Source organism: Buteo buteo, chromosome 20 (genome assembly GCF_964188355.1).
Source record: "Buteo buteo chromosome 20, bButBut1.hap1.1, whole genome shotgun sequence".
Taxonomy (NCBI): domain Eukaryota; kingdom Metazoa; phylum Chordata; class Aves; order Accipitriformes; family Accipitridae; genus Buteo; species Buteo buteo.
In genome coordinates this window covers 2,896,185-2,921,073 of record NC_134190.1, presented here as the reverse complement: position 1 = coordinate 2,921,073, position 24,889 = coordinate 2,896,185, and the positions used below count along the sequence as shown (strand labels likewise).

General features: G+C 40.7%; 1 protein-coding gene and 1 long non-coding RNA gene across 4 annotated transcripts in view; one reads left to right on the top strand and one right to left on the bottom strand.

Annotated features, from left to right (window-relative positions):
* Positions 1–24,889, top strand: part of LOC142042388 (uncharacterized) — a 43,271-nt gene that overhangs the window by 11,763 nt on the left and 6,619 nt on the right. Inside the window, exon 2 of the long non-coding RNA XR_012653740.1 lies at positions 24,531–24,648. This is a non-coding gene — a long non-coding RNA (uncharacterized LOC142042388). The remainder of the gene's footprint in view (positions 1–24,530; positions 24,649–24,889) is intronic.
* Positions 8,482–24,889, bottom strand: part of COL15A1 (collagen type XV alpha 1 chain) — a 155,366-nt gene continuing 138,958 nt past the window's right edge. For 2 of the 3 annotated variants that reach the window (XM_075052254.1, XM_075052256.1), the window contains 10 exons: positions 24,241–24,290; positions 22,334–22,444; positions 20,766–20,910; positions 16,416–16,480; positions 14,534–14,662; positions 14,311–14,370; positions 12,859–12,918; positions 11,732–11,917; positions 10,439–10,554; positions 8,482–10,105 (listed from right to left, as the gene is read on the bottom strand). In XM_075052254.1, coding sequence (XP_074908355.1) covers positions 9,889–10,105; positions 10,439–10,554; positions 11,732–11,917; positions 12,859–12,918; positions 14,311–14,370; positions 14,534–14,662; positions 16,416–16,480; positions 20,766–20,910; positions 22,334–22,444; positions 24,241–24,290 — 1,139 coding nt within the window. In that variant the 3' untranslated portion in view covers positions 8,482–9,888. The remainder of the gene's footprint in view (positions 10,106–10,438; positions 10,555–11,731; positions 11,918–12,858; positions 12,919–14,310; positions 14,371–14,533; positions 14,663–16,415; positions 16,481–20,765; positions 20,911–22,333; positions 22,445–24,240; positions 24,291–24,889) is intronic. The other variant, XM_075052255.1, reaches the window with a different exon arrangement.

Here is a 24,889-nt window from a genome sequence, read left to right as displayed (position 1 = left end):
CTAGGATTAACTTTTGAGCAGGCTGTAATATTGGATGGCAAAAAGTCACTGCTCTTCTTACCTTGACCTGCCTTTGATTAAAATAGGTTTCAGTAGTTTAACTTATTATTTTAGATTTAGGCAGCTCAAGTCTTATCGCTGTAGTTTTTTTACTGTTGGGTGCTTAAGCTCTCTGCACAATGTACAGAGAGATACTCACCTAAAAAATAACAGAAGGTCTTGTGAGCAGGGCACCCAGGGTTGCCTAAACTTCTTCACTCTCTCCATATAGTTAAGTTTCTATGTAGAATCAGAGCTTTTCTGCAAAAGTATACCTGGGAGCTGTTACTTTTAACCCATCATCCTAGTGGGAAATACAGGTTTAATGCCCAAGAGATTTGTGCTCACAGACCTCACTTGCAAGACTAAGGATATTTGGAGTGCTACTCTGAGTCCTTCCTGTTAGAGCTATTTCAAAGTCTGTGGATACTTACTCATAGGCTACAGAAAGAAATTCTTGCTTTTTAATTGCCCAAAGTGTCGATGGAAGCATAGTTGCCTATGGATATTTACCAATGGCTGCAGGGAAATTAGAGGATCATGAATTTTTGACACGGATACATAAATCCTTTTCGTCACTGTGTTTGATATCGATTAGATTTAACTAGGCTGCTCTTCACAAACATCTCCTCTGAGTTCACTGTCCCTTTTATAGCTCCAGCCTGTAGACTAGCTTGTTCACTGCCTTCAGAGTTGCTTTTATAGATCCTATACAGAGCTGAGAATTTGCTATTTTCTTCTAACTTCTCATTCATAGTTTACCGCAACTTCAGTGCTTCATTATTCCTCCTCCCCAAACCTTTTGATTTGTCTTACCCTTCTCCCTTCCCACCTTATGTCCTACTGAGTGTACCAGTAAAAGACGATACAGCTGTAAGTGACTATTTTGATCCCTCCTCTAGGCTATTCATCAGTATTCCTGACATTTTCTCCTGGTGACAAGCAATTGGATTTTTGTAAGAAAGATACTGTGATTCAGCGACTTTGACAGAATGAGTAGCTTCTCATCTGTCATTACGTGGCACTCAATTGAGAACACGACTTTGTTAGTGTCTGCCTAAGGCTTGCAGTGTCCCCCGATACATCATCAATAGCTAGGTTGGGAGGGTTGACTCTACTTTTTTCCAAGAAAAAAAGGTGGACATTAGGAGGTGACTGAGTTAGAGGCAACTAACTTATCTTGCTTCTCTCCCCCAGCCTTTTCTTTGTAAAAACAGAGGCCTTTCTTCAGGAGATATATTTTGAGAGCCTCAGGCCACAAATCTGTTCTGATGTTGGTGATAATTACCTCTGTCCATCAACTAGATAATTTCCTGCCCTAACAGAAAAGTATCATGGCACATACACAGATACCAGCTTCTTGCCTTCTTAAAATGGAGGCATAGACATCTGAGTGCACTGCTGCACCTTCAGTTCCTCCACCTGCAATTTGAGAAGATCTAACTTTGAAGTTAGCTTAGCTGTGCTTTGAGCAGGGAGTTGGATTAGATGACCTGAGATCACTTCCAATCTAAATTATTCTACCATTCTAAGACATATCAAACTACAGGAAAGCAGGGAGAGATATAATGAATAAACATTCAATCTATGAATCTCAATGAAATCTGGCTATTAATAAGTTGGTTTTTTTTTTACTTTTGAGTAACAGTCTGTATGTCCATTTCTAATTCATGTAGATTAATGCATGGCATCAACTTTGGCTGGATCTGAACCCTTTGCAAAAACATCAGTCTTATGTCTGTTCTTCTGAATTTCTGTAAGCTTCAGTTGGATGAAAATGGGGCTCAAGATAGGCATTCTGCAGCCTCAAGGATGAAAACACTTGTAAATAAGCCCCCCAGTACTCAAACTTTGTCAGTGGTGTATGTTTTAATTACTCAGATCAGCTCTGCCATAGCAAATTTTAGTGTAGTCTTACAATTTGTTAGCCAATTAGCTTCTGTACAGTGGTTTTGGCTTTGGATATCCCAACAATGGAGGCAAACAGTCTCAGGATATGTTTGAAAGACCTTGACTTGTGTGTGTATAATGTCAAGACTGCCATGTCTTCCTGATATGGGCTACTCCTGACTCCTGGACGTTTGAGATCAAGAACAAAAAATGACCAAGTTAAGTTTGTGGTTTAAGAATGGCTTTGCTGTCATGATACAGAAACTTTGCAAAGTAGTGGTGTGGGAAAAATCTGCTGAGAGTGAGCCAGGTTCTTACTTTGTAGGCAGAACTAATGGCAATGAAAGACACATTAATGAAAATGTGCTGTAGTGAATGCTTCTGAAGCAACCTGTTCACAGATGTACCCTAGGGACTTCCCAGGCCCTAGGGACTTGTGGAGGTTCAGAGCCCACTGGAGTATACCTTCTTGGAAGGAAACATGGACTTGAAAATAATGGGGTCAACAAGTCGGAAATTGCTGCTGAGTTTTGATGAAGCTGATGAATAATTCCCAATTCAGCTGAAAAAAGGAAATCTAATATGACTTTTGGGCTTGGTTTTGGTCAACATCACAATGAGAATTTAGCAAACTCGTGAGTTCAAACACACCACTCGTCCTACCCTACACATGGTGTAGGATCAAGGGATGCAGTCACATGTTTCAAGGTATCAGGAAGGCTTCTGATAGACTGGCTGAAAGGGTGGTGGGATGACTCTGGGAACTCACTTTTGGTGTCTCACGCAAATCTCAGCACACCTCTAGATTCTGAAAAGAGTCATTGAGAAGATGCTGCTGACTCTAGAATTGGAAGCTGTTCAGTACTCCTGACGGGTAGACAGTACACACAAAAACATGATGCCTGATCCACCAAGTGCTGGAGTAAAGGACATGGGCAAATGCCCTGTGTTGCCCTGTTTGCTGGTGTAAGACATCACAGTACAAGTTATCAGTTGTACAGGATGACTGTACCAGGGCCCTTTATCGCTCACAGATTTGAAACTTCCCACCTGTGTGAACAGCCACTCCATGCCCCAACCAAGGTGCTCATCACTGTTGAATGAGGCGAGGATGAGGGTATGGCACAATATATCTACATACAGCCTGAGAGCATTTGTGTAGGTCAGTGATGGCTTTAGGAGGGTTCCCTGAAAGAATGCAGGCTGGATATACAGATTACATGAATGGATGTTTGCAGGAGGGTTGTATATTAAGCTTGGCAAAAAGCCACAAAGATGTATTGGTGTGTGTCCCATGAGGATCAGACATGTGTATCCTGCAGTCCCTCTACAGGCTTTCAGTTGGGTGAGGACTCCAGTTAGCCCTGAGACCAGGCACAATGATTGAGCACCTCTAAGTACAATTAAACCGTTCTGTTCCAAAATAGGGTGGCTCCTTCAAACCATCCACAGCAGTAGTTGTTGGCACATGCTGTCCCCCCAAAACATACCGCAAGGCGGTGGCTGGAAGGGTTGCAGATGGCACTGACCAGAACTGTGCCAGGGAATAGTTCAGCAATCGAACAGTTATGCTATTTGTGCTAATGCCTGTACCCTGACCTTGATAATTTTCTAGCATAGATGTAGCCTCAGAGATGTAACTAGCCTCAAGTGAGACCTTGGAACCTGCAAAGTTAAAATACATAACTCCATAGCAAAGCTAAACATCAATGAACCGTTTTTAGGACGTTACCACCAACCCATCCTCTAACTTAGTGGGGAAATAACATTTTTCCAGTGGCAAGCCATTACTGTGACTAGGATCTTGGTGAATACATCTGGAAGCAAAGGCAGCAAAACAAAATGATTGTAAGGTGGTGTTGGTACTGACCAGTGGAGAATCACGGCTATTAGGCTGTCCCCCACTGCTGTTCATATAAACATACTTGAAGTGCAGTGTACAAAACATACCTTTCCTGCAGATGCATTATCATCATCCTCCTAGCTTGAATCTGAATGTGACCTTGGGTACTTCTTACAAGGTCAGACAGGGCTGTCACCCCCTTTTCTGCTGAAGCATCACTAGGACCCTTAAGACCAGCTGAGGAGAGCAGGTTATAATGTTATCCCTGATTAGCACCAGGGTGTGATGCTGAATTGATTTCACATGTAGACATTCCCACAGCCTGTGCTGTCTGTAATTCTGTGCACTGAGCTTTAAAGAGCTACAGTAGAGGATTTTGCAGGAGCACGCAGGGAGGTTAGCTGTTCTGTAAGGGAAGGAGGAGTTGTGGTTTCTTGTGGTTCCAAAGGGACCTCTCTGGGCTCCTTACCATCCTTCCACCATATCCAGTGCTCCCAGCAAAGCACGCGCAAATGGAAGCTGGCCTTCAGTGCTTATCTGGGTGCTGTGGAAAACAGAGTGCAGAAGATCCATGTGAAAGGTGGAGCTATGTGCAGCATGCTGCACCAGAGCAGCTGGCAGCTCTGAACCGTGTCCAGCTTTTCTGCAGTGTCCAGCTATTCTGTGGAGGAGCAACGCAAGCTTTAAATAAAAGACAAATGGTTGGGGAAGGACAAGTGAAGGAGGAGGTCGATCACGAGGTGGAGGAAAGGACAAATGAAAAAAGCCCCGTTCCGTTTCTCTCTCCTGTCCATACAGGATGAAGATGCATTCTGACTTCTCGTTCTCTCTCCCGCCGGGCAAAGCCTAATGCCACTAGAACTGAGCCATCCACTCTGGGTGCACCTCCAGATTAGGCTGTGTATACGTGGCCATGATTTAGGAGTAGAACAGGGGTTTTCTGGGTTATGGATACAGTGGAAGAAATTCTGGTAAGTAAAAAGCTTAGAGCAACTGGTAGCAGTGGAAGTTGCACTGAGGTGTAAAATAGGCCTTGCAAAAGATGCAACAAGTAGCAGCCCTCTGACAGGTTAAAAAAGGGAGGCTAGGTGCAGGTTAAAGTAGCAAAGTACTTTAAGTACTTTGCTTAAGTAGGTGCTCATATAGAAATATTTCTGTCTCTGGCCAGTTATTGTTGAAACATTAAGGAGAGACAGCAGGGAGGAGCTGTTAGAGCTCTAACCACATACCAGACGAACAAATAACAGCCAAAGCCTGATCAGATGCTTTTAAAGATGCGTGCGTACCATTAACTCCAATACTTGAACACCAAAGTGAAATTGCAATTCTAGCATCTAATTCCTTTCAAATCTAGAAGACACATTCTCTTCTCCAGGCAGAAGACTCAAGTGAAAGCAAGAATTTTAAGTGTTACTTCAGAAGGAACACCTAAACTTCAATGGAAAAGAAGAGTAACCATGGAGTCTTTGAAGCAGGACATACTGCAACTTATTCTTTCTTCTTTCAGCTGAATGCACAGCTCAGAAGCAAGGCTAATTTTGTTAATTGTCAGTCCTTTAAGGTGTATATCCTGCACTGCAGAAACTCACAGGTTTGGCTTGCTTATAATAATAGCAATGAGAGGAGAAACCACTCGTGTCGCTGTAGTTCATCCAGGCAGAGCAGCACGCTACTGATCAATGATAACATGTCACATTTTGCAACTGCCCAGAGAAAAGATCCCAGGGCAAAAGACCTGCTGATTACTTACTGCTAACAAAATCGATGGGCCAGAACAGGATTGTGGGGTGTCTGCAATCTACTGCTTATAGTCACAATTCAGTACAAATATGACCCTGTCAGGGAATATTTGCTGTCACGAAAAATAGAACTGTAGGAAAGTGAGTTGAGGGGAAGCCATGTTTTTGTTGGGCTCAGATTTGTAAACCAGTTGTCAGAAATTCCTCTATCCTAATATAACATTTACCTGCGTGTGTGAGGTCAAAGAAGCTGATGCAGTTAAAGACTAACTCAGCCATGGGGTATGAAGTGGCAAGGATGAAAACGTTATTTGGAGATGAGTATGCCTGCATTTGTATGTGCATGCGTGCACACTCCTGCCCTTTCTCCCAGTATGACTTCCCCCATTTTCCTAATCAGATTAAAAATTATATTCTCCCACACCAACTTCTAAACAATTTGGAAGGATGTACTATAAATTCAGAAGAGAAAAAAAATAAATCCCAACCCTTGCTATTTCAAGTCAAAAGATGATTTTAAAAATCATTGCATGATACCTCAAGGTACTTTGGATGTGGTCAGTCAATTCAGACAGATGTTGTATTATTGATTGCGTTGAACTGCTTTCAAAATACTAAAGAGTTAACAATTTCTAAGTACACATTTACCCTGCTGGCAGGAGTTCTATTCTGGCTGCATAAAGTGCTGATGACAACAGGTGTTTTTTTTTTTTTATTTTGGGGAGGGATCTGCTGCAGTATTAGCATTTTTTAAAAAGAATAGTCATTGAGGAGGTAAAACATACAATCAAAAAATGTCTTCATTTGTTACTGAGGTGTCTTAATTCCTTTTGATTATTAAAGAGCAAGTAAATGACAAGAAAAACGTCTTGACTTAAAGCATGTCTTTTGATAATTACACAGCTAATGTCTCCTGTTGCTTTCTTTGGACTGAAGATAGTTGTCAAATTTAATACAAACCAGTAAAACGTTGCAGTAAAAAGTGATGTTTCCACTGAAAACTGTTGTCCGATTCTAACAACATCCAATCTGGAGTGGTATATTCAAAGTAAATTTTTAATTCATGTGCCAATTTACCTTCATAACAAAAAATTCTTTTCACTTAGAAAGAATCTGTAGTAAGCATTCAACTATGTATTCCTGCATTTTGCACCATCTCCAAGGTATCCGTGATAAATAAATTAATCTCTCCAGTAACAATTCAATATTCCTTTTTCAAATGGTTATTAACTTTTCCTAGACCTTACTGTTTTTTTTCTGGTTGGTTTTTTCTTTTCCTTTTTTTTCTTTTCCTTTTTTTTTTTTACTTTTTAAATTTCAGGTTAAGCACCAGCTTAATTAAAATTAAATTGTAATTATTTTTAATGGAGACCTGATTCTTTTGCAGAAGTGCAAACCACACTGTGGATTCTTCTTGATTTAAAGGAAGCTTCTGTTGTTCTAGCTTGCACCTACAATTCATATAAAGACAAATCTATCAGCTTGATTTCTAGAAATACTCATTCCAATAGCTGAAATGGATCTGCTGTATTTTATTCATCAACCAGCCCTGGAGTTCTGATGGCTTGTAAGATTTTCATCTCTTCTGTATTTGCCGTGTATTACCATCTTCCTTTTAAAGTGTATCAAAGCTTCAAAATAAATGGATGTTTTCAACCAAAGCCTTCCCCTTAAAGATGGAAGAATCTTACTTGACTGATACTCTGATTTCATTCATTCAGACTGCTACATTGTTTTCTAGTGCAGTTAACTCTTTTCAACCTTGCTCTGGTGCTGGTTTTGGTGATTCATTTGCTTTATACACAGTTCCTTACCTGGATTAGCACGTGTTCTTCCTCAAGTGCACCTGACCTTTGTGTTGGAATCATGCTGAAAAAAGTATTCTGCTTTGACAGGGAAAGCTAATTTATTTTTAAGGACTGGGCTATTTTTTTCTCTGTCATATCCTCGATGAGTATTACTGTTCCTCTTCAGTTATATGGGGGAGTATAAAAAGCCTCCCTGGCTCTGATTAAAATGACAAAAAGTGTTTTTTCCAGGGAAAACCTCATCTTTCTAACAGCTCTCTCAGGCCATTCTCTGGTAAGCGAGCTCCCTTGCTGGCGTGTGAGCACAGCGTGTGAACTCAGCCCCCCAGCAGCCCAGACGATGCATGGTTTGTGCTCTGTATTAAGTTGAAGGGTGCGCAAGAAATTCCCGTAGCCTGCAGAGTAATGTTAGAGGTGGGAAGCAACTACTGAGAGTTCTTTAACATCTCATTGATGGTGCTTAACCGTTTCAGTTCCCTGCTAAGCTCTAGCAGCTATTCAGGATACATAGAGGCATTAGCCCTGTGAAAGGATCGGCACAAACAGAATTCTGGACACATTTTCGCTGGGCCCAGATTCAACACTAGTTCAGTATCTCCTAAAAACTGCATGTTTGTTTTTTGTTTTTTTTTTAGTCTGGTCTCCTCCCCCTTCACACAGCCGTTCTGTGTGATCCCATCTCCCTCCCAGCTCTTGTCGCTGCAATTGTAGGCAAAGAAATAGCCAGCTCCCTGGCCGCTGGCTCTAGCTCCAGAGCAGAAGAGCAAGAACTGAGGGTGATGACTGGCTGCAAGCGTAAACCTCACTGGCCACAACTTGGCCGAGCTGAGGGCCTGCCAACTATTGAAGGATTAAAGGTAGATGGTTCCTCCTGGAAGCACATAAAAGCACTTTATTTCCCCCCGCCTTGATCCTTCTGTGACTCAGAGTGAAACCCTGCCGTACATAGGCAACTCTTCCAACTGTATGAACTGAAGGAATTTGGCATTTTGCAAGAGCGCTCAGCATTTTAGGGAAATGGACTATAAATCAGTGCAGGGAATTGTTATGCATACATTTTAAATGTAATATAAAAAAAACCAACCTGGTTTTGCCTCATTACCATGTTGTAATAATGGAGTCATGACTTTTCCAAGAAAAAAGAAGATATGATTCAGCTGACCCTGGGAAATAAGCTTTTATAGTAAATTGGAAAAATAAAGCTGGATTTCACAATATTATGTTATATAATTATATCAGTTTAGTATAGTAAGTGTGATTTGCTTTTGTCTTTTGAAGGCAGCTGTCTAGTAATATAATACTCTGCTTGTCAGCAAATGAACACGTATTTCCAACACAGGCTCTAGATTAAATCTTAAAAAATGATAATGTGGAGTTTGACCTCCATAGTTACTGCCTGATAAAATATAAGTAAATATGTTGTTTAAAGTATGCAGTAGACAAATATATAGGCAAAAGACTTCGGATATTACGGTGATAGTGTTTGCGAAGAATATTAGCATTTACTGATCATTCCTATCATTGCTGCTGTTATTTTATATTAACAATTCTTTAATTATGTGAATGCCAGAAGGGTAAATTCACAAATAGGAAAATCACTTTACATATAACTTAGTGGGACAACAATGTCTAGAACCTATTTTAAAGAAACCATGACAGACAGCGTTCATTCAGCAGTCTGCCACAACAGGAAATGACTTCCTCTAATACGCAATGAAATAAATAAAGCTCAGATGGTTCATTTGTCTGCATTTACTTTGCACAGTTCTACCAGTAAAACAGGATGTTTTCTATTAACATTGCTCCAGGTTTCCTGGTAACAATAGCACCAAAATAAGGACCAGATTTTGTCTAGGTGAAATTCACTCCTCCTGCATAAAGCCCTATGCCTAGCATCTGCAAAGAAAAAAGCTGAAGTAAGATGTGGAAGCTGCTAAATTTACGTGTAAGCACCAGGCTGCGATCCATACAAGCTTACAGGAGTTAGGTACTCAGCTTCCACTGAAACTCCGAGGAGGTGAGCACCTTTGTTCTTAAAGCTTTTTTGAAAATTCCAGCCCTGTAAGATGCAACAGCCTCCCATTAGCTGCTCAGGGACAGTATGTGTATATATATATTTATATATGAATAGTGCCTTGGGTATTCAAAATCTATGCAAATGAAAAGAAGAGCATAGAGCATGCAGCTTCTCAACTGTGAAGAAGCAGCAGCCTTGCTGAGCCGTACTGCCTGTGAGACAGGCTGACTGGATCTTCCTCATCGACCACACTTGACTTGTGCCCTTAAGTGATCTTCAGCTCAGCCAGAAAGACAAGGGGCTGCGAATTAATTGTTGGCAAACTTTGAACCATGTGGGGTTCAAGTGGAAGGAAGGGCTTTAAGTCAGCCGCATGTGCACTGGATGTTCCACCTAACTGGAATGCGGTTTGTGTTGAGGTATGTTTTCCTTGGCTATTTTTTCCTGAAATGTGCAATTAAAAAAAATACAATATTTACAACATTACAAATGAAATTTCAGTGTCAGCTTTTCCTGTCATAAAATGGAATATTCCTATGTGCAGCAGGTAAATTATTTTCCTTGGGGATCAGATACAAAACTGTTTTCAATGCAGAGAACAATAAACTGATTACTACAGCTATATACTTTCTGATCGAGAAGTTTCCCCGTCTTCAGTGGTGATGCTTGTCCCATAGCTCCCATATCAGCTGTGTGCCAGGCTTCACAGTAGTTGCTAACCAGTCGGATCCCATTTGCAGTTGAACCATGCCATATTACTTTTTGAGGCCTGAAAGGTAATGTTAAGAAGTTATTTCCTGAAAAAGTCTCTTTTTTGCTTTATTCAACTGCACACCTGTATGTGTCATGGTGACCTGTATTTCTGCTTTCTGCTTGAAGCAAACTAGTGGGTAGGGAAAGATGAAGATAGAAAGGAGAGGAAGAAAAGGAGAACACAACCTGATATCCCATTCATAGGCTATCAGAAATGGAAAAGAAAGATGGCATAAGGAAAGGAAGACATTTTTATCACATTTCTAGTAGCCCAAGATACTGCTACTTGTACTATCTGGTAAAAATAAATATCATGTAAAACTTATAAGTGGTAAGGTAATAAACTCACCAAGATGGATCGGTCATGATGTTCCTCCCATCAAAGGAGTATATTGGAACATGAATGTTGAATTGTCCACCATTTCCATTAAATATAGATTCCCAGTTGTTGAAAAGTATTTCTCCCTGTTAAAATTTCAAAGCCACTTTTACAAACAAAACAAACCCCAAGTCCACGTGACTTTTATAGTCTTATCTATACATCTAAAACCTTATCTGCATTGAAGAACACTTAGGATTTCAGCTTTCACATCAGTTTCTGCATGATGCTCCTGAACAAACTTTTCTCATCTATCATCTCTAATAGCAATCTGATCCATGCCTTTGCCTCATGGTTGCATCTCTGTTCTATTGTTACTCTACCCAGCTTGATCATCTCCATTTCCACTGTCCTTTTCCTCCTAACTGTCTAAGGGTTTGTTTGAAAAATTGCTTCTAACTACTGTAGCTGTAGAGAAAATATAGAGATAATTTGTATCGGAACTTCTGTTGAGGTCACAATTTTGTGAAAAGTGTTGCAAATGTTCAAGGCAAAAGCTTTGCATCAGGCTACCGCTCAACCTGCTTTTGAGTTTTGCCAGTCAAAGTTGAAACAATATTGTCTTTACAAATTTGTCTCCAAGGCTCTGTGTTTGCATGCACTTCAGAGTAGCATCCGTTCAGCATGTTCCAAGCATCACGTGTTATTCCTGTAGGTTTCTTTGGCCGTTTGTTCTGGGAGCCAGCCAATGCTACAGAGACATGGTTTGTTTTCCTCAGTTTTAGAGTGTGTCTGTTTATGTGAGACCGCAAAATGACTCATGCTCAACTCCTCTCAGTTTCATTGGGGTAAATCCAGCACCACTCCCAAGCACAGAATTTGCCTTTATCTTTAGAAATGAGAAAAATAGGCATTATAGCCTACTATGCTCTGTGATCATACTACAAGGTAGAACACAATAGCTATCTTTGAGAAATGAGGATGGACTTTCCCTGCTGATATAAACAATATCCAGAAAGCCAAATATCGTACTGTCAGCAGTCTGCTCAAAGTAGGCTATTCTCATAGCTTTATTTCTACCATTACCCTTAGGATATTGAAAAAAAGCAACCCTTGAAAAGGCAAAGGAAATGTGAGGCAGTCTGTAACTTTCTACTTTATCGCTACTTCTTTGGTTCTTGAACCTGACTCCAAAATACAAAGCAAAGCTGCTTCTTTACAAAATGCAGTTTGGGTTGAAACTTTCTGCTTTTGCCATTTTCCAAGATTTTGGGGCACCTACAGCATATCCTAATATAACAAGTACTAAGCACTCATTTTTACCTTAAGATTGACTATTGGTAAATGGTATCGGTCTGTTTTTCTGACAACTGTGGCCAAATCTTGCAAGTGTGATGAGAGGAAGGCTCTATAGGTGGACGTCAAACCTGCTAGTTGGGCTTGTTGAAAACACTGAAAATCTGCTCGCATGTCACCAGAAAATGGCAAGTTTAAAGCTACCAGATGCAGCTGGAGAAAAAAAGAAGAAAAGCCACCGTTTTTTTTAAAGTTTATTATACTAGGAAGACATATATTGGAAACAAACTAGACACCCCCCCCCCCTCCTGCCAGCACAAGAACTAGTGCCTTCCATACCAGGTAGGAAAGTTATTTGCTGCCCTAACATTACATTTCTTAAAGCTAGGAGACCCACAGCAGAAATACCTATTTTTCTTTGAACATTAAGGAAACCATGAAGATTATATACTCCTAAAAAATAAAATTCTTTTAAAAATAGCTAATATTTTTCAGCAGAAGTCTTGGAGTTATCACACAAACAAAATCCCAAACCTTACAATCATGGAAATAAGTAGTAAGAAGTGACCATATACCATTTAAAAATTCACTGTTATCAAATACAAGAAGTAGCATGCTTAAGGCAAACAGTACAGATACAAGAACTAACCTGCATTTTTTATTTTTGGGGCTTTTTTGGGTTTGTTTTTTTTTTTTAAGATATAACTCAGTTACCTTGCTTTGTCTAAAGATTTTAAAGTATTTTAAATGAAGGCTTAGATTCTAAAATGTCTATCTAAAACAAGAAATGCCATGAAGACAGAAAATATTCTAATGAATATTTTAATGATTTAATTGTAACAGTATTGTTAACTTAAAAACTACTGTGTGTTGTAGGTACAATCACTAAGTGAAGAGGTATTCCTAAGTCAGAAGCAGGATTTTTTTTTTTATTTTGTTGAGATAGGAAAGGGGCTAGGATGATGAAAATCGATCTGGAGGAAAAAATTTAAAATTGTCTCTGAGATGTCTAAACCAGTTCAAGAAGTGTAATTGTAAATTTCTAAAGTAATATCTGTGAATTTGAAGAGGAGATATCACAAGTCTCCCTCAAGATGCAAACTGTCATGTTTCAAACCACAGCTATGCAGTTGCAATACAGATCTCATACTTACTGCTGGTTTTCCATTGTTCATATTTGATACTGGAGTCAGTGCTGGAAGAGACTGAAATCCCTGTTATTTTAACACATGCAAACAGATATGTTAAACACGTTACTCAGATCAGAATTTTAGACACTCAATAATTTTCTAAATAAAGCAAACATTGAACACTGGAGAATCTGAAACCATCCTGCCTCTGAAAAATAAACCCAACCCGTGCAGCCAGAATACTTTATCTATATGTCATCAATCTGGTGTGTCACATAAATGTGTGTTTGAAAGCTGTCCTGGCCAGAGTTGCTTTGCTAGACCCATTCCCAGTGCTCTGCCAGAGCTGGTGTCCGTGCCGGATCACACCTGCAGTGCTGCATGGAAGCAGCCTGCTCTTGGCCAGAGCAGAAGACCAGTTCAGGAAAATTAAAACTGAAAGGGTGAGGAGGATGTGGAAACAGAAAATGTAGTCGGTGGGAATATTTCTCTAGGCCTTGGTAATTCCGTTTCCTAAGCGATTGGCATGTAGAGACCAGAAGGTCGATGATCTTCAGGGCTGTTTCAAGAACAGCAGTTTTCTTCTCTAGTTACAGTAAGTATGAGTAACAAGCCGCTGACTGTACTGGTTGGGAAACTCGTGTGGTGTCAGCTGGAGGCTGCAGACGATTTCTTATAACATGAGGACTAGACATTTTCCTGGTGTGCTAAGTGCACTTCTCTCTGACCTACTCTAACCTTTTCATTTCTTTCTGGCCATCTTCCTTCTCGCTGCTTCTTCCTAGCACCCTCTTACTCTTTCATTATCTCAGCAGTCAGATCAATTAACATGTCATCGATGAGACTGTTCTCTATTCCCTTTGCCACTTCTTGGTTTTCATCCTCCTATGATTTTTTGGGACAGACAGCATGGTCACATGCAGGTTGGTAAAGTAACTTGCAGAACGGTGTCAGGTACAAACTAACAATTGAGGCTTTAGAATAGACCCTCGGGCATGCTGTCAGATAAGCTACATGCAGGTGATGACAATATTCCCTGAATACAGGACTATAATCTTTTAAAGAAAACCTGCTTTTCAGGAACACTTTTCTGAATTTCCTTGAAAGGGACCAGAGCTTGATATGACTGACTTCAGTGTTACAGAACAGAATACTGTTGGGTTTGGTGGTTTTGTGGTTTTTTTTGGTTGTTTTTGTTTTGTTTGGTTTTTTTTTAGGCAGCCTGCTTGGTTCTGCTTTTTGTAGATGCTGCTTTGTCTCTGTAGTGTTTGGAGTCTCAGAAGATGATGGAAACAGATGACTGGCTGGCGCAAACCAATTTGCAAGCTTATGTAGTGTTAGGATGCTTATTTTGAACTGACAAGTCTCAGTGGAAAATCACGTTGTGGAGGGATCTGCCTGCAACTTCTGCCAAATGTATTGCCCATTTTTGCACATCTAGACTCATTTTTTCACAGTCCAGTATTTTGTACTTACATGGCTCGATATGGCTGGAGGAGGAAGGCTGTCAGCAGGGATAGGAATTAGCTCACCAAGCTGAAAGAACGCAAAAGGAAAAGCAAACAAAACCATATCACCAGGAGCTTCTGAACTAAAAAAAGGCATCTTTGCACCCATACTTCTCCACCCCTGTAAAAAAGATCTGCAACTCCATTTTGAGTAAGGGAGTTGGAAAGGATTAGGACGCAGTGGAATATACCTGCAATTTTCTCCATCCATTTCGAACACGGATAAAAACCTCACTGGTTTCACTCAGATAGATTAGCGTACCTTCTACTACAAAATGAACTTTTTCCAACATACCCTCAATGTTTTGGAATGTCGTAACCTGTCAAGTGGGAAAATAAAACACGCTTCATCAGATGCACAAAACATTTTGCAAGTTAAGTTGTTAAATTGAAGTCTCATTTGAACACATAAATGTCAAGGCTGCTTCTGCAAGAAATGCTCATGAAGTCAGTTTTACATCATTTCGTACAAAAAGCTTCCATAACATAAATATCTTGCTACTTTGGCATAGCGGCATCATCATTCTCTGGATTGTAGTAGAACTACACCAATAGTTAATTTTGCAGAGTGAAAATCATTGCATCTCTATGTTGTAGAGTTTAGCATATTAGATCAAAATGGCAGAGTTCAGAAGAGATTTGATAAGGCTTATAAATATCACACACAATTCTAGGTACGTTTGCTTCTGTTGGATTTTTCTTAATGTTGTTGTGATCTCCTTTCTTTAAGGGTGTTTTCTTCCATCCCTTTAATTTTGTTTCCAGATGCCACTAGTTTACACAGCAAGTATTTTTCAATTTCTCTTTTATAAATCAACACGAGGCTTAAATTAATGTCTTTCAGATACAGACGTTGCACCTATTACCTCTGTCTTTGTCACCTGAGGATAGGAACACAGTCTTCTCTAAGACAGTTGCTTCTACAATCTGTTTGATAATTGCAGTTAGTGTAAAATCAGGGGCAAGTTTCTTGAGAGTGTATTTCTGGACACTTGAGTGTTATTTCTTTCTCATTTCTTCAGTGTCAGAAGGCATATTAATGCTTTCTGAATCATGCAGACCCTACTATAGATTTGCATATTGTTTTTTAATGCTGATTTTGACCTAAGTGGGCTTGGATCTCCTATCTAAGACAGTAGCTCCCAGCCTGTAACTACAGTCCTCTACCTTGGGGCACCAGTCTTTGAACATGTTTTTCCCCTGATCTGTAATCATTGTGAGGTCTTGAATTTCTATGAGAAAAGGCACTTAGCAGAGGTACGACACTATGGTGGGAAGGCATTAAGAAACTTACACTCAGATTCTTGCTAGTTCATTTGATATGAGGTAGATGATCTGAAAGTCTGCTTGGTTATTAGTGCATTCTCAAATGATTGCCAAACGTATCCAGCGAATTTGCTTTTCTACCATAATGTGAGAATGTGAAAAAGGAAAAAATTGCAATGAAGCCCCTCTGTTAGCTTGAATTATTTTTTTTTTAGAAACTACAAATATTTAATTTAGAAATTAGCAAGACAGAAATCTTAGCTGTCATTTTTACTGCATGGATATCTGGGATACAATTCTGATTTGATTCATGCAGTAAGGAAAGGAAACAGTTAAATTTGTATGTATTCTCTGGCACAGCAATTTTTAGATTTTCTAGGGAAATCTACAGTTTTCTTCTTAGAATCAAATGACCTATATTACTGGGTTTTAAACTGTTTTTTTCATGGAAACTGGGCATTCAGTAGTTATTCTAATATCTCAGCATGTTAAGTTGCCACGCTCTTTCAGAGACATTGCTTTGAACATGGACTATGCAGCTTGCCGTTACTTTAGCATGCCATCAATCTTCGCATTTGTTTGAATAGGCTGTTACTAATAAGGCAATGGACAGACTTCTCCTCTCGTCACTTTTCCCAGCTTATATCGATTCCCTGCTGAAAAGTTACAAGGTTCAGAAAACCAGAAAACAGTCTAATGAACAAAAACACAGGACAGAGCTTTCCCTCCTCTCCCAGTGCTACCAATGACCACCAAAAGATCTGAAGCAAGGTTTCAATGGCAAGCCTCCTTATTTTGCTGTCTTACCAGATTCCTGGTTGCAGGTGGCCCTGGCTCTCCAGGAGGACCTGGTGGCCCAGGCATTGCGGCTGCTAAAATAAAACAAGCATACAATACATGTTGAAGGTCATCTTTTTTGAGAGAAAAGGTGAGTGACATAAAGAAAGGACTTAGTGCTGGTGTCCAGGAATAGTGGGAGCTTTAAATAGCCATAGGCGTCACAGAGTCAAGTTCTGAATAGCTGTGTTCAAGCCAACTACAGAAAATGCATTCTAAGGATTTTTTAAAAGCAATGGTGAGACTTAGTCTCTTCTCTGTTATTTGGAAGTTAAGGTCAACAGATTGCTATCTATTGCAATCAGTTAAGGTCAACAGATTGCAATCTGTTGTAGATACTCCGCAAATAAAGAATCAGATTCATTTAAATTGACCAGAATGCTCTTCTGCTAGCTGCTAATGGTGTGCATATGGAAGAGGAAGAACTTTTAGCTCCTGCCTATATAGGCTTTGAGGCAGTCATTGTATCTTTTGCTCTAGAAGTAAACAAAATGAACTTTTCCTTAGATAAAAAATCCACAAGGGTAAGCTCAGCTTATGTTTCAAAGCAGCAAAGAATTCTCCAGTGGTATAACTTGAACTTCTTAGACTGTGGTCCACAACTTCTAGTACCTAGTACCTGTCTTTACTCCAAAACTGAATTTCTTCACCTGGGGCTGAAAGTCCCTGTTTTCTGGAGTAAAAACTCCTTTCTTTTAAGGAAGGAAAGAAGGAAAGATATGGAAGACTGAAAGCAAGCATCTTGTGCAAATGCATATCATGATAATGGAACTCTGAAGCTGTTCAGAAGAAAGAGCTTCTACACACGGATCCTGCTGAGCATCATGGTGTGTTCCAGCAGGGCTCTGTAGCTGAGATCTGGGCAGATCTTGTATTAACTGTTAACCACAAGTAGAAACTCCTTCTGTAGAGGAAAAGAGAGATGCAAAGTGGGGGCAACAAAAGAGGTCCGGGGATATCCAGGAGAGTACACTAGTATACTGCTGGGAGGGAATATAAAAGGAAGAAATCTGATTAGGAACAATAAGGCATGATGAGAGGTAGTGTGACCTGGAAGAAAGAGGTCTGATAGCTGGTGGATAGTTGTCAAACTACCTAAGCATGGGGAAGTCTAGCATGTCCTAGCCTGCTGGTGAATCTGCAGTATGAAACATGCACAAAGAACTGCAAGGTTCAGCTCCTAACCACTCCCCAATTCCTACCCTGCTGGGCACTTCATAATGGTGTTCAGCTGCTGTTAGCTATGCAAATAGTGCTTTAATCCCAAGCATGGACAGAATCGCTCTTCAAAAGTGAAGCAGAAATGGAGGAATGTAAGAATATTCTCTGAAACCACCCTTTGGAGAGATTTTCTTGAGCACACCTGGTAGCCCTCCCCACAATAACCAAAGTCCACTCATCCACAGCTTACTGGATACAGGAACTAAATGGACTGAAGGAGAGGAACAGAAGATAAGCTAGAGGAGCGTATCTTCTGCCTTCATGATTTTCAAAGGAATCAGGATCACAGTGACCCTCAGTGAAAGTGGAGCTATAGATTCTCTGACACCCTTGCAGTGAAGAAAAAGTATCGACTATCTTCTCTTTTATTTTATCTTTCTACTCTGAAGTAGTTTGATAGTCTGAATAAAGGATTGTAAGATACATTTTTAAAATATAGTTTGAACCATTGAAGAGTCAGTAAAGGCTAACCCTGAGAGCACCGCTGCATTCCAGAGCTTGCATTTTACTGATCTGTAACTCTTCAATTAGGAGGCTGCATCTGTGTTCATAACATTTAGTAAAATGAACTAACACACATCAGTGTGCTGCCTAAAGAAGCTTCTTACAAAGCAAAGAGGAAAATGTGTAGAAGAATGGTGAAGACTAATGGCAGAGAGGATAAGCAGAAGTATAGCGATGGAGTACTAATAATAATTTGTTTTGTCTGACTGGGTCTTTTAGCTAATATTCAGAAGTGATGAATATAAATTACACAGGAAAAGGCCTGAAAGCCTGTATGAACTTTATGGATGCTGGGGATCTGTCCATATTATGATCATCAGGGGCTAATTCAGGTACAGGCCTATGTTCCAACATTGAACATATTAGGGGTTTCTTCTTTCTCAAATATTCTTCAGAGGATGAACTTCTGATAGACACTCAATAATATTTACTGTATGACAGGTCGGAAGTCTCACCTTGTCCCTGGGCAACTGTATAAACCAGTCTGACCAGGTTCAAGAAATACCTGGAGAGAACAAATTGGAGACTGAGAGGTCTGCTCCCCAAACCAGCATACTGGAGACACAGGTCTTGTGGGGAAACAGACTGATCGTTAGTTCTCAGAAATGGACCTGCCCAAATTTTAGGCAGGACAGATCTGCATTATAGCCTCTCTATTCAGTTAACAATTCCCTTTCTGTTATTATGCTGTCTTCAGCTGAGATTAAGGAATGTTTTGCTCTGGTTTTATCTGGCTGAATTCCCATGCTGGCCACAGTTCCCAGAGGGAGGAGTCAAGGGTTGCTCGCTCAGGCAAACCTCTCGAGTAATGTCAGAGGAACCCAGGACCCCATCCACCAGAACCTAGTCTAAGGGCTGGACGTTAACAGTATGAGGCTTGTCACTAGCAGACCTGTGACCCAAGAGGAGTCAAAAGCACAAACGTCTTGAACTGTGACACTTCGTTTATAGGCATGTATTGCCTTTGATGCAAGTTAGAGATAATCCACCTGAAGCTCCAGTGCCACCTTGTTAGCAAAGTTTGTCCCCTGATATGACCATTTGTGTCACATTTTACTCCTTTTCTAACCCAATAAGTTGAAAATTATTAAAGGTACAGTAACTAACCCTCCCAAAGTTTTGTTTCTATTTAGCGTTTGCTTAACAACTAGTTTTTAGAAGCAGTTCTCCAGCAGTTTCATTCTAGACCTAAACTCTACTGTGGGTACTGCCTTTATACATAGAATCACAGAAACATAGAATCATTTAGGTTGGAAAAGACCTTTAAGATCATCAGGTCCAACTGTTAACCTAACACTGCCAAGTCCAACACTAAACCATGTCCCTAAGCGCCACATCTACCCGTCTTTTAAATACCCCCAGGGATGGTGACTCAACCACTTCCCTGGGCAGCCTGTTCCAGTGCCTGACAACCCTTTTGGTGAAGAAATTTTTTCTAATATCCAATCTAAACCTCCCCTGCCACAACTTGAGGCAATTTCTTCTTGTCCTATCTCCAGCCACCTGACAGAAGAGACTGACCCCCTTCAGGCAGTTGTAGAGAGCGATCAGGTCTCCCCTCAGCCTCCTCTTCTCCAGACTAAACAACCCCAGTTCCCTCAGCTGCTCCTCACAAGACTTGTGCTCCAGGCCCCTCACCAGCTTGGTTGCCCTTCTCTGGACACGCTCCAGCACCTCAATGACTTTCCTGTAGTGAGGGACCCAAAACTGAACACGGTAATCAAGGTGCGGCCTCACCAGTGCCCAGTACAGGGGAACAACCACCTCCCTGCTCCTGCTGGCCACACCATTTCTGATACAGGCCAGGATGCCGTTGGCCACCTTGGCCACCTGGGCACACTGCTGGCTCATATTCAGCCGGCTGTTGACCAACACCCCCAGGTCTTTCTCTGCCAGGCAGCTTTCCAGCCCCTCTTCCCCAAGCCTGTAGCGCTGCATGGGGTTGTTGTGACTCAAGTGCAGGACCCAGCACTGAGCCTTGTTGAACCTCACAAAACTGGCCTCGGCCCATCGATCCAGCCTGTCCAGATCCCTCTGTGTAGAGCCTTCCTTCCCTCAAGCACATCAGCACTCCCACCCAAATTGGCGTCATCTGCCAACTTACTGAGAGTGCACTCAATCGCTGCATCCAGATCGTTGATAAAGATATTAAACAGAACTGGCCCCAATACTGAGCCCTGAGGAACACCACTTGTGACTGGCCACCAACTGAATTTAACTCCATTCACCACAAAGCATCTTGACCCACACTAACATATTCCCAAATTTAGCCAGCTGCTCAATTTGATAGATTTTGCAAAGCTCTCAAGGCAGCCTGTCTCTGTTATGTGGACTTATTCCCAGCCACAGCAAGGTTTTTCATGCAGTAGTGGTCCCATGGCACTAGTCGGTGAAAACTTTGCAGAGAAATTGTCCCTTTCGTGCTCCCAGTTCCAACACACCTCGCAGGAGAAATGGGTAGAGGGCAGGAGGAGAGAGGGGAGCAATGGAGAGGGTGGGCAGGTGGAAGAACAGGGATGTAAAGGAAGCGGCAGTGTGTGGGCACATGCCTATGCACTTGTGTATACAGTGGAAAGCAACATCACACCCTCTCACCTGAGCCATATATTGCAGGGGGTCCTGGTGGGCCTGGTGGGCCAGGTGGGCCAGGAGGTCCAATTTTTCCATAACCTGGTAAGCCGGGCAGGCCAGGTAATCCCGGAGGTCCTCTGGGTCCAACAACCGAATCCCCTTTTGGTCCCTATCAGTGATAAAAAGTATTTCTTTGAATGTATCGGTTTCACTGCTGCAGGGCCTTCATCTCTGGTGGCAATGTTTTCTGAAGGCCTGCCACCAGACCACTGCTGAGACATGAATCTGTACGTAATTTTCTTCAAGGAGGCATGGATATTAATGGAAAATTAAAAATCTGACCACGTACTAAACTAAATTAAAGAATTTAAGTTTCAGAAAGCTTTCTGAAGTTCTTGCACCTGTTTCTGAGTAGCTGATATCTGCAAAACTCTCAACAGTACTCTCAAAGTCCTGGATCTCAGCTCTGCTCATGCTTAGACTACTCGCTTTGATGCGCTTTTGATAAGAGTTTGTCGGAAGGTACATGGTGGAAAGGTTTAACATAAAGTGTGTCTATGCAGGGTGTATGTCTCATGATGAATGTTGTCTTCTCCCTCCTGTGACCAAATGTCAGCTCATATCTCTTGAGCTCTCCAGCTGCCAGTCTTCCAGATTAAAAAGGCTCCAAGTCTCTAAATTTCCAGTTTAGCAGTGTGTCCTCAGCCTGAAAGAGGAGGGCTCGTGCTCCCTCTGCTCAAACTGGCCTGCATACTTGGAACAGTTTTTGGACCCTGGACTAGGAGAGCTCAGTCTCTGATGGATCTCAGTGGTGCCAACCATCTCCTTCCCGCCAGTAGAACAGTTTCTAAACAGGGAGATGGTTCTCAGCAACGTGGAATAGTGCCAGGGGGATTTTTGAAGGTGGGCTTGCTAACCTAATACTTTGTTTTCAGCTGTGACCCACCCATTCATGCTCCTTGGCACAGAATATGACAACAGAGTAATGCAATGCACACATTTGTTGACAGATCTCAGGGATAAACTGGTTTCCAAAGGATTAGTGCATTTGATTCCAAAGCAGCTGTGGTGGCAACTACCAGAAGGTAAAACAACTAGGTAGAGATTAGATAGTGGCTGAATTTTATAGGAATGATCCGGACGGGTACACACTGGACTTTTTGTTCATGTTTTTGGATTACTGGAATAGAAAATTAGATTAATTATTTAGGTGGCCCATAATATTCAAGTCAGCCTCTGTCTAACTTTATATAGCCTATTTTGGCCTTTATGGGGATATAAGTAGTAGTACTTATTATATATACTGCCTTGATTTGTCATGCTATTAATAGCATGAATCTACATACTGATGTATTGTATTAGACAGCTGAGCATAACATTGCATCAATTTTTCATAGCAAATTAATTGTGCACAGCAGTGAAATGTCTTGTGTTTACGCCTGGTGCCACTCTCTCGTATTCACCTAATGGTTAGCATATGAGTTTTTATATAGTTCTTAGCATCATCTTGATGTTTGTCTCTTTTTAGTGCATCCTAAATTAAAGCAATGGGTACCCACAAACATTCCTATTCTACAACTTGTGTGACTTACAACCAGTCCTGGTCTTCCAGGTGGTCCAGGAGGTCCTGTCAGAAAAAACCCTCCATTTGGTTCTCCTTTTTCTCCTTTCGCACCAGTGATTCCGTTGTCTCCTTTTTCACCCTTTAAAGAGAATACATTTTAAAACATTGAGCTGAAGTGAGATCAGGACTCTATGCACTGATCTTTTAAAGCTACATGAAATCTCTGAGCTTAATAAAGAAAAGCATCTGCTTAAAATATTTTTGACATCACTTCCTTCTTCTGTGATAGGGAATGAAAAGGAATGCTTTCTCTATGGAGGCTGCAAGGCTTTCTCAGGACAGGGGCTGGAGGAGGTGGGGTTAGGTGGAGGCAGAGAAAATGCCTCTGTTGCTCTTTCCTGCTATTCTACCCATCAAAACCTTGTTCTGTGCTGTAGCTGGAAGCAAAGAGAAAGTTGGAGGAAGCATAAATCCTGGCTTTCCATTTTTCTCCATCACCAAGGAAAAAGCAAAGCAAGATTGACATGGAATGGATGGATATTTAAATGTATGTGGCAAAGTGAAGATTACTTTGTATAGGTAGAGAGAGGAGGGCAGGGCTGTGTACCAGGATAACAGAAGAGACACCACACGAAATTGCAGACACTTTGAACTGCATGTCTGCTCCTGTCCTTCACTGTTATCACTTAGTTTGGGGAACAGAGTGATAGGTAAGAAGAAGCGTTTAAATGGTAGGTCATTATCTCTCCGTGCAAAATGAGCCACAGCATTTGTAGGTTCCTCCTCTCATTATTTCCTTCTGTTTGTCTGCTCTTTTTTTCCTTCAAATTTTTTTGGCCTACTTTGTTTCCCCTTTCTGAGAAATAAGCCTGTGAATAGAAGAGGCAAAGGGCAAAGCAAGAATGGCAGGTAGCTGCAGAAAGCCAGTAGAGATGGCTGTGTATAGGTCCTCCTCTGACTTTTCTTCTTTTTTGTTTCCCAGTAAGCAGGACTATAAAGCTTTCTGTATGGCATGCTATTTTGCAGAGATGAAGGACTAGATGAAAAATGAGTTCTTTGTTGCTAAAGCTGTAAAGCTACAGACACTACTCTGTAAAATCAAAGAAGCCGTATCAGCTCTGCCATGCATGCATGAGGCACTTTATGTCATAGGAATAACTTAGGTGCACTCAGCCAAGCAGAAACAAAATCTGAAACCCAGAAGGCACTAAGTGTCCTTCGAGGAAACTGACAGTACACTGCTTTTGGTGGCATCGTTAAATGATAACTTGATTCAATTTTTTCAGATCTACTGATAAAGAGCCTTGTTCACTTAAAAAAATTAAAATAATGTTGCATTGGTATTCATTTTTGTCACTTGAAGCAGTCAGGAGAATAATGGAACAGAGAGAGACCAAACACATCAAGATATGGGTATACTTTCTTGCAAGAGATTCCAGGAACAGTAGTTTCCATCACTTTAACTTAGTTCAGTCAATGTGCTTAAAAGATAAATAGTATTACACAGAAGTGATTTTCCCCCTGCCATGTGTTAATTGTTGCTAAATTTTTCTAGAAGCCCTTTAGGTAATGGATGTCTCTTACCTGAGCTGGCCTGGAAACAAAAGCATTCATTTATGGCAGATAATTCATACCAACTTATGTTAGGTAACAGTGAATTATGACTCACTTTAATACCACCAGGAAGGTAAAAAGCCTTAGTAATAAAGTTTTTTCAAAAGTAATCTTTATATACTACTGATATCTGCTACCTCTATACTTGTAATAAACTTGTCTATGCAGCTGGAGTTTAAGAAATTAATATAATTTGTAATTGCTGATGCTCTTATCTGTTTTGTGTATTTCACCATGCTATACTGTGTTATGCTTAATTCATAGTGAAGTACACTTTAAAAAAAGCTTAACAGAACTCAAACACAAATGGGATATAATTACCTTTATGCTATTAATAAAGTGGCTGAAATATGATGGAGGCAGAGGTGGACCTGAAAATTGAAGAAAATACAATAAAGTACAATAATTATCTGTAATTTTCTTTTTAAAAGCACTGCTTTGGATATTACTGGTTTAGGAGCTTAAAGGAAAAATATTTACAATAATAACATTAACCTTTAAATCTAACAGATATTTTTAGTTTGGTTTCCTAACAAAGCCAGGCTTACATGCCCTATCTTGTCTGTCACTCCTCCACCTTAATAACTTCTGAATCTGATTGTGAATTTCAGACGAATTTGAAAGCGAAGAAGGCTCAAAGATGAAAAATTCCCAGTTCTCTGAAAAAATGGCAGCTGGGCAGAGGGTAAAAGAGAAACATCCAAATTAACACCTTCGATGGAAACCCAGGTAAAAGAAACACTTTCCATAAGTTTTGCCAGCAGTGGGGTGGCCAATCAGTAGTTGCGTTATCTTTCATGCAAGGGCAGTACCATAACTGACAAGAGAAAGAAACAGTGTTACTGCCATGCTGCTAATCATAGAATAATTATTTGTTTCTTGACATTTTTCTGCAACAAAACCCAGTAGCAGTATTAGTGGTTATACCACCCGTGGTGTGTTGTCTGTCAATGGTGGTCAGCCAAAGCTG